The 9,376-nt window shown below is 42.2% G+C and overlaps 1 protein-coding gene across 2 annotated transcripts in view; it reads right to left on the bottom strand.

Moving 5' to 3' along the window:
• Bfar (bifunctional apoptosis regulator) overlaps positions 1-9,376 on the bottom strand; it is a 29,013-nt gene continuing 19,637 nt past the window's right edge. For both annotated transcript variants that reach the window (XM_076840154.2, XM_076840155.2), the window contains 4 exons: positions 9,095-9,239; positions 5,691-5,864; positions 3,604-3,806; positions 1-1,372 (listed from right to left, as the gene is read on the bottom strand). In XM_076840154.2, coding sequence (XP_076696269.1) covers positions 1,180-1,372; positions 3,604-3,806; positions 5,691-5,864; positions 9,095-9,239 — 715 coding nt within the window. In that variant the 3' untranslated portion in view covers positions 1-1,179. The remainder of the gene's footprint in view (positions 1,373-3,603; positions 3,807-5,690; positions 5,865-9,094; positions 9,240-9,376) is intronic.

The following is a 9,376-nucleotide window of genomic DNA, read 5'->3' as shown; positions in this document are numbered from 1 at the left end:
TTTATCTGTATAAAAATCTTTATTTTTATTTCAAGTAATTTCTCCAAACTTTAAGATGAAAAGTTTGAGTGAAATCTTCACTTAAGGGTGGAAGGGGTTAATGAATGGTTCATGGAGCTCCCCCACACTGTGGATGCAAGTTTTCCTCTCCAGGCAGTCCATAGCTCACACTTTATACCTGCAGTTTTCACACTGAGGAAAACAAAGGCCGCCCTTCCTCCCACTCTGTGTGCACAATTACAGCACTTGGTATAATTATGCCAGCTGCTCACATACCACAAGAGGACAATAAAGATTACACATTATACAGTGTGAGGTCAATTTATAAAATGTTTCCTTCAATGCATGAATGCAGAGTCTATCCTGGATATTATAGATTAAATTCTGAAAAACAAAACAAAACCAAACCCCAAAGCAATGCCTTTAAGCAGCCTGATGCAGCTGAGCCTGAGGGGAGCTCTGGGTGCTGCCTGACAGCCACTCAAGCCCCAGCTCAGAGAAAGGGAGCCCCACCCCAAACAGAAAACAAACAAACCAACCAACAATAACAATGACAAAAAAAAAAAAAAAAAAAACAGTGAGGAAAAGCCAACCATCATTCTAATCTCAAAATGAATCATTTTAAGGTTTCCTCTGAAACCCAGCAACTACCCAAACGAGACAGAATTATTGATTGGATTATGGGTTCCCCCCACCCCTTTTTTTTTTAATGTGTAACTTTTTATGCCTATGACAAAAACCCTATCCCTGTCTTCCTAAACTTGACGTACAGGGGTACAGGACAGGCCTGGCCCAAACAAGCCTGGTCTTGGCTCTAGGAACCTGTCATTAACCGAGGCAGGGAGGGAGATGCTGATGTGGTGGCCTTCTGACGTCACCCACACTGTGTCCTCTGAGGACCCTGAGTCCTGCCAGCCATGGTGGCCTGAGCCAGCCAGGTCCCTGTGAGGTGTTGGCTGTGTGGGCCACAGACAGTCCTCCATGTACTAGGGTGTTAGTCTGCTGCCATGGTGTGCCACAGGCAGAGAAGAGAGGACCTGGTTGAAGCCTTTGTCATACAAAGCAGCACCTTGTTTACCAGGGGTAGAAACAGGAAGTCTCCTCTTCCCTCACCCTCCAAAGCTTCAGCTCAGGCACTGGGGAGACTGGAGGACCCGCTCAGAGCCCGGACAGTGCCAGTCACAACACTTGCGTTTCCAGTCTTCGAACTTCCTTGACCACGAGATCAATGTTAATGATTGGGTTGAAATACAGGGCCCAGTAAAACAAACAGTTGCACACAAACTGGGGGATGAGGGGCCAGAACATGGCCACAAAAAGCCCCTGTGTTGACACTTTCCAAAAATGGCTCCACATCCTCTGAGGAAGTGTCCTGAAAAGAGAAGAGAAATGGTTCAGGGCAGTTCAGGTGCTCAAGGGCTCAGATCTGGGATGCGCTCTCCACGTCCCTGGCCCACAGAAACTTTGTCTTCTGTCCCCAGGGCCTGAGACACACCTTTGCACAACCAACTCCTTTTTGGCTCCCAGGAACAGACTATGGGTGCTTCCTCGGGGCACTGCTGCCTGGTCCTCGAACCACACACCTGGAACCTGAGCCGTTCCATCGCCATCCCACTTCTATGTGTTTCTTTCTTTTCTTTTTATTATTTATTTTTAATTTTTTTTTAGCTGTAGATGGACACAATATCTTTGTTTATTTATTTAATTAATTTTTGTGTGGTGCTGAGGATCGAACCCAGTGCCTCACACATTTGAGTCAAGTGCTGTACCACCGAGCCCCAACCCCAGCCCTTCTATGAGTTTCTTAACATACATACTTTCTTTGTTAGGCTGTAGGTTCTTAGTATAGACTGTTGTATTTTTACCAAAAGATATGCAGGGTCCCACAAAGAGCCAGGGGTATAGCAGGGTCATGAATATGCATACTCTCTGCATGAATAAATGAGTTTGCTGAATAAAAATCCATGAGGGATTCCTGGCAGATTCCCAGAGCCATTTATTTGGCTGCTTCTGACTGATGATGTTGAGAATCCTGCAAGTCATGGATGTCGGGATGAAAGGAAGTAGCAGATGTATTACTTCTGTCTACTCAGTATTTGTCCCATTCTGGGAAAAGCTTCTGAGTTTTGCTTTGGGGATATCTCCCTCCCCTAGTCTTCTTATTCTGGGTGGGCAGAGGGTATTGGAGATTGCCTGAAGCATGTCACACACTCTGCCACAACTCAGCCCTCCTTCCTCTATTCTTTCCATGTGGAATGATGGGTCAGAGTGGAACCAGCTACTAGCTGTGGGGTAAACACATGCCTGAGCCTGAACAAGGAAAGTCCTGCACATGGGATCCAGGCTGGGCCAACCAGAGCAAAGGCACATGGGCCCTGAGACTTGTTACAAGTACAAGTGTCACGGGGAAAGAAGGGCTTCCATCCCACCAGGGGGAGGCTGGTAAGGTAGTCCAACCAAAGTCTGGAGCAGCAAAAGGCTCTCATGTGAGAAGAGCCAATGACAGGCTAAATTACAGGAATGAATAACACCAGGAGAGGGAGACAGTCAGCCTGAGGACAGCACCTGGGTCTCTGGGGCCAATCCCAGGCTGCCCTGAATGGGCACTTCCTTTTTAGGAAAGCCAATTTAGACTAGTTTCTGTCACTTGCAACCAGAGACTGTCTCGTCTAATGCTCTCATTTCCTGAATCAATCTAGAAGCGATTCTTGTCCCAGTTGGTGGCAGAGCATGGTCAGATGCATGCCTATAGAATTCCCTAACAGGTCTATGTTCTAACATACTACTGTTTTCCACAAAGGACCCTCTTCTTATCACTTGCTTATTCCTTAATTAGTAAAATCCTTCACATATACACACCCCATAGGAATTGTGGTTTGGATCTGGAATAGAATTAGAGACTCACAGGTTGAAGGCTTGGTTTCAGTGCAGCAATATTCAGAGGTGAGGCTTTTGGGAAGTGACTGAATCATGAGCTCATCAACAGATTAATCCATTGATGGATTCAGAGCTATTGGAGGTGGCAGAAATCGTAGGAGATGGGACATGGTTGAAGGGTGAGTCCTTGGTAGCATGCCCTTGGGGGCTACATCTTGGCCTGGGTCCCTCTTATTCATGCCTCTCTCACTCTGCTTCCTGGCTACCATATGTAAGCAGCTTTTCTCTGCCACACCTTCTACCATGTTGTTTCTGCCTCACCAGAAACAACAACATGGCCTGAGAGCAATGAAGCCAGCTGACTATGGACTGAAACCATGATCCAAAATAAATCTTTCTTCCTTTAAGTTGTTTTTCTCCCTTAGGTATTTTGTCATAGCCACAGAAAGTTGAATAACAACATGATTTGTTATTATGTGGGAATAAAATATATAGGAAAACACTTTAATAACAATGAACACAAAGAACCCCCACCTCCTAAACAGGTGATTTTCCTATTCACTGCACATGCAGTATTTCTCAAACCAGAGTCTGAAGAGTCTTGGTAGAAGAAGGAATTTTTTTCCCTTTTCAACTATGTGAAATGCTTTGAAGACCTTTCCCCTACTTGTTGTTTCTTTCCCAGCCCTGTTGCTTCAACCCTCTTCTACACAGAAACACACTTACTTCAGCTCACTTCTTGACCAGATCCTCCAAAAAGAAAATAACTCCAAAACCGAGAGTAGCATGGCGTTAACAATGAGAAACCGTGATGTCCAGTAGTGGACCTCCAGCCAGTCCCAGGCAAACTCAGCAATCAGCTGGTATGGGAGGAAGGAGTATTTGACGAGGAATTCCCTCCACTGTTTCCAAGTGGGCTCTCTCAGATCCTCAAAAAAGAACACACCCAGACACAAAAATCATGTGGACTGATTTTGACACGAGATTAATCAAGGAGCGTCACGTTTGTTAAAACACACACATACATAAGAACCTAACAATCTAAAATAATAATTTCAGCCATCAAATTCTCTTATAATAATGAACCTTAAAGTAGTTAATTGTTACCAAAAAGGTTGATCTGGGGTGTTTGTTACATAACGTGGAAGCTCAGAAATTATATCTAGACAGGCATGTGTTATGAGCAATAGAGTTGAAATTACTTTAAATTAACCAGCGTTTTACTCTTTTGTCACTGTGTGGACAACTCAAAACACTTCCTAAATTTGACATCTTAGCTGTGGTAGAATGAGGACAGAGCAGGGAAATTAAAAACAGACATCCACATACCTTAAGAAAGTAATTTTTTGGATTTGTGTGTGTGTTTTGCAATACTGGGGATTAAACTTGGCGCCTTATCATAGAGCTGTATCCCAGCCCTTTTTATTTTGACAGAGGGTTTGGTTAAATTGCTGGAATTACAGGTGTGTGCCACTGCACCTGGCTAAGTTTTCAATTATAAACATTTGGAAATAAAAAAGATAGCTTGTTGGGCTGGGGTGGTAGCTCAGTGATAGAGCACTGGCCTACCACATGTGATGCACTGGGTTCAATTCTCAGCACCACATAAAAATAAATAAAGGTATTGTGTCTATCTACAACTAAAAATATTAATAAAGGGGCTGGGGATGTGGCTCAAGCGGTAGCGCGCTCGCCTGGCATGCGTGCGGGCCAGGTTCGATCCTCAGCACCACATACATACAAACAAAGATGTTGTGTCCGACGATAACTAAAAAATAAATATTAAAAAAAATTCTCTCTCTCTCTCTCTCTCTCTCTCTCTCTCTTTAAAAAAAAAAATTAATAAAAAAATAGCTTGCTGACCAAGTATGGATTGTTACAACTTGTTAAAAGGGAAACATTTTACAATTTCTGGGCTCCAAGTTGAGAGATAACAGCTGGAAACTGAGTATAGAGGAAATACTGTGTAAATTCATTACTCAGGTTTTAAACTACATTTAAGGACTGGGGGGTAGCTCAGTGATAGAGTGACTGTGTAGCATGTGCAAGACCCTGGGCTAAATCCCTAGCACTGTAAAAATACCTTTTAAAAACAAAACATAAACACTGCCTTCAAGGCTGAAGTCACTCGGGAGAAGGTAGTGTTTAAAAAGGTTCTTTGGAGATTTTGAAATTGTTTCAATATTGGACAGGTATGGATTATACATAACAATTCCTATACCCATGACACTTTTTAATACAAACAGATCAGAAGGATTAGCCCTATGGGAAGCAAAGCAAAGGACTACTCTCAAATGACCAATAAACAGGGAGAAATCACCCTAGTGGAAGGAGTTCTCCAACAACTCTGAAAAGTCCTGTGGGCAAAACAGAAGAAACAGTTGCCATCCTCAGGAGAGCCCTGAGGCCAGCCGATGTGACTGAGGCCAGCTGATGTGACTGAGGCCAGCTGATGTGAGGACTCCCACCAGCCCACTGGGTGATGCTTACTGTTCTGAGACCATCAGAACAGTAAGGCAAATATGAATCCTGTTTTGTGGAAGGACAGGTAACCATCCATTTGGGGTCCTGTCAGCAGACAAGAAATTGCTTTTTTTGTTTTTTTAAAGGAATATTTTAAGTCCAGAGGGTTACCCCTCTGGCTATGCAATGCAAAAAACTAAATGGGTTTCTGGGTGTGGGGAAAGTCTTACTTCACTTTCTTTGGCAGGGGCTCTCCCTGCAAAATTCACTGAAGGCTAGTTATCGGTTGCTCTTCCTTGACAGCCTACAGCCACAGCTCCGATTCCACTCCAGGCACTCTGCAGACCTACCAGAAGCTTGGTGACGATGTCCTCCCCGGAGCTGTCTTCCTGCAGAGGGCAGATGGTGTGGATGAAGGGCAGGAAGGTATCTGTGTAGTCAAACAGGTACAGGTACAGCAGACCAAGTCTCGGGGAGCTCTTGAGGGCATACAGCAGGAACAGGGACCTGCCTGGGTTCACGGCCTGCAGAGGACAAGGCAGGCACAGGGCCATTACAACCACAGTGGCCAGCTCCCCACCTGTGCTCCTTCAGTGGTCTTGTATCCTTTGCCATCAGCCTTTCTGCATGGTGTGCACAAACAATGGGTGAATGAATGGCAGGAAGAGGCCAAGTAATCTATCTGTTGGGCTACACGGTAGAAAAATCCAATTTCTATTGGGGTCTGTTGAGAAGCTTAGAACACCTTTTGGAAAGCAGTTTGGCAAAATATATCAGTCTTAAATGTTTAAGTTAACCAATCTGTAAGTGGGCAGCACTTAATGAAAATAATCTTTTAACTAGAGAAGGCTTCACATTTCATGTTGCGCTATGCGTTAACAGTGAAAACCACGGATATCTGAGCCCTAAGCAAAGCTCATGAGATATTATGCATGGAATTCAAATGTTCATTAAAATGTGAGTATGAGCCAGTCACAGTGGCACATGCCTGTAATCCTAGGGATTTGGGACTGGCAAGAGTATCCAAGTGCAAGGCCAGTCTCATCAATTCAGCAATAAAAAATAAAAAATAAAAAGAGTATGAGATGCTTTAGATAATGCTAACAAAGTTAGGTGAAAAAAGACTCATGGATGTATAGCAAAATGATCTTGCTGGTGTTAGCACCAGGAAAGCAGGACAGCAGGGTCTTACTAAGGTCTGTAGTCCCTTGCTGAGGAGCACCTGGCTTTCAACACACAGTCAATACATGTTTGTTGCATGAATCAACAAATAAAAGGGCTTTTTAAACTATTCATAGGATAGACTAGGAGAAAAGAGAACAAACTGCAGGGCTAATTGTGCTTGATTATGGGCAATTTCTTCACTTCTGTAAATCTTTCAAAATTTTATTATAGTGAATAAACATTTATTTTTTCCTGATTAAAAAACTTTAGAAATGATTCAACTTATTTGACTCTTAGTAGCATCAAATAAAATGGACACTTAAGGGTGGGAGTTGTGGCTCAGCGGTAGAGTGCTTGCCTAGCATGTGCAAGGCCCTGGGTTCGATCCTCAGCACCACATAAAAATAAATAAAATAAAGATATTGTATCCAACTACAATTAAAAAACAAATGTTTTTTAAAAAATGGACACTTCACCAAAGAAGATATAAGTATGGCAAGTAAGAGGTGAAAGATGGTTAATGTCATTGGTTTAATGCATATTAAAATGACAGTAGAGACAACTGTACACCTATTAGAATGGAGAGTAGTGGGAGGGAACGCTTTCAAAGGGTCAGGAGGAAACTTCTGGGAGTGACGGACAATATTGTATCTTTTTTTCTAGTCTTTCACTTGCCAGATACAGTGGCAGATGCCTGTGCCAAAATAAATTTCCCATTTGTTCTGGTTAATATTAAGAGCACGTGTACATATTTTAATTAGACGGTCACTGTGTGTTCATATTTGGAGGGTCAGAAATGTCATGTCAGTATTAAAAGCCATGCTAGGACCAATATTGGCTACATAAAGTCTATGGTTTAACTGTCATGAATGAATAGTTTATGATAAAAAAGAAGTAGGGTTTTTAAAATTAAAAATAAAAAATACAAAACAAACTTTCCACCTCAGGAACTCCATACCTGTTCTTTAAAAAGTTTGAAATAAGTTTTTTAAAAAGGCAATAAATGCACACAGTAAAAGTATTTTTTTTTTCCTCAAATGATGCAGAGATGATTAGCTGACAGAATTTCCCCTCCCATCTGATTTTTTCTCCAGACAAAGCCACTTAATAGTTGGGGGCTGGGAATGTAGCTCAGTGGGAGATGGCTTGCTTGGCATGCATGAAGCCTTATGTTCCATTCTTAGCATCAAAAATAGAAAAACAAAGTTTGGATATCTTTCTAGATTTTTCTATTATATGCAAACGTATGTGTAGATACACATGCAGATATTTTCTAATGTGCTTTTCTTTTAGTTAGCAATACAAGTTGAACATCCTCTTCCTTCTTCATTTTTGCATTGTGGGTAGAACCTAGGGACTTATGCATGCTAGACTCTACTCCCGAGCCATACCCCAGTTCTCCTCCCTCATTAGCACAGTCACCTCCTCTTTTATGAATGGGAGCTTGAATAGCTGTGACTCATTTATTTAACTTATCCCTAATGATAGGGACTTGGGCTATTTTCTAAGTGCTGCTAACCAATGATGCTGCAATGAACAATTGCTGAGGTCATTTTACTGAGGAAGAAAGAGGCACAGAGTTGTGCGGGTACTTGCTTGTGTTCCTGCAGTCAGTGTGTCCTTGGGGAGCCTATAAGTCTCAGCAAGTGGCCCCAGAGTCTTGCTACATTCCAAATTCAGAGAAATGAAATGACATATCGAGACCAGGTGCAGTTTAAATTGTAATGTTAATGATAAAATCCCCCCATAGAATTGCAACTGTTCATGATCACCAGAACTCAGAGTGCCTCTTTCTTCATATGAAATATTCTCAACCTTGATAATGGCATAAGTGAAAAAAAGCCCAAGTCTTCTGACTACTTTAGTTTGTACTCTGTTCCACTTTGAGTGAGCATTTCCCCTCTAAGTTCATTGGCTATTAGATATTTTTCTCCAAGATGTCTTTTTTAGAGTATGAGCTGGTAAATTCCAGATATACTGTACTATACTCCCTTTACAGTACAGTAGTCACTAAATCCTGTCTGTGAAGAACCAGTTGGTACAGTTATGTTGAAGATCTATTTCTCAATGTCTAGTAAGGCTGAAGATGGGCATTACTTGTTACCTAATAATTCTGCTCCTCAACATATATCATAAACTCCTGTACATAAGCCTAAGAACTTCCTAGGAGTTTCAGAGCAGAACTGCTTTTAATAGCAAAAACAAAATTCTTGCAGTGTCCACGCACAAATCACCACACATGTGTCCAATGGAAGACTCAAAAGAGAAAAAGAGCAGGAACTAGAGTCACAGAGACGAAAGCTACTTGCAGAAGGGTCTGCTCAAAATTCATACCTCTTGCATTAAGGTTCAAGCATGTAAAACAATGCTCCTGATGCTTGTGGACCCCACCATAGTAGACAGAAAGAAAACAAGCTCTGGAAGGATCCATGGCACCCACTACAAGAGCACAGTTGCTTCTAGAGAGGGTGGGGTGTTAGGGACTTCAACTGTGTCTTTGCCATTTTCTTTCTTAAGTTAAGCATTGGGTATATACATGATTGCTATGTTGTACTCTATACTTTTTCTATTAAAAGAATAAATAGTTTACCTTATATTCCCAGAGATTCTGGGGGGGCTTCACACCTAGTGCCTTGACACGCTCCAGCTCCATGAGGATGGCTCTTCTGTGGCTGCTGTTTTCTATGGAATATGGCGCCCTTGAAAATTCTTCCTCTGTCAAAGTTAAAAGCAATCTGTGGAGAGGTGAGGTAGATTTCTCTTGAGATCACATACTGGAAGCAAATTTTCCACTCTGAGTCCCAGTTTATCAATGACAACACTTTAAGCTTACATAGATGTAGTAGCATTAATAAAAGCAAATAACTGAATG

The sequence above is a fragment of the Callospermophilus lateralis genome, chromosome 19 (assembly GCF_048772815.1).
Source record: "Callospermophilus lateralis isolate mCalLat2 chromosome 19, mCalLat2.hap1, whole genome shotgun sequence".
NCBI classification, from domain to species: Eukaryota; Metazoa; Chordata; class Mammalia; order Rodentia; family Sciuridae; genus Callospermophilus; species Callospermophilus lateralis.
The sequence above is the reverse complement of the archived record's forward strand: the minus strand, read 5'-3'. Positions and strand labels throughout refer to the sequence as shown.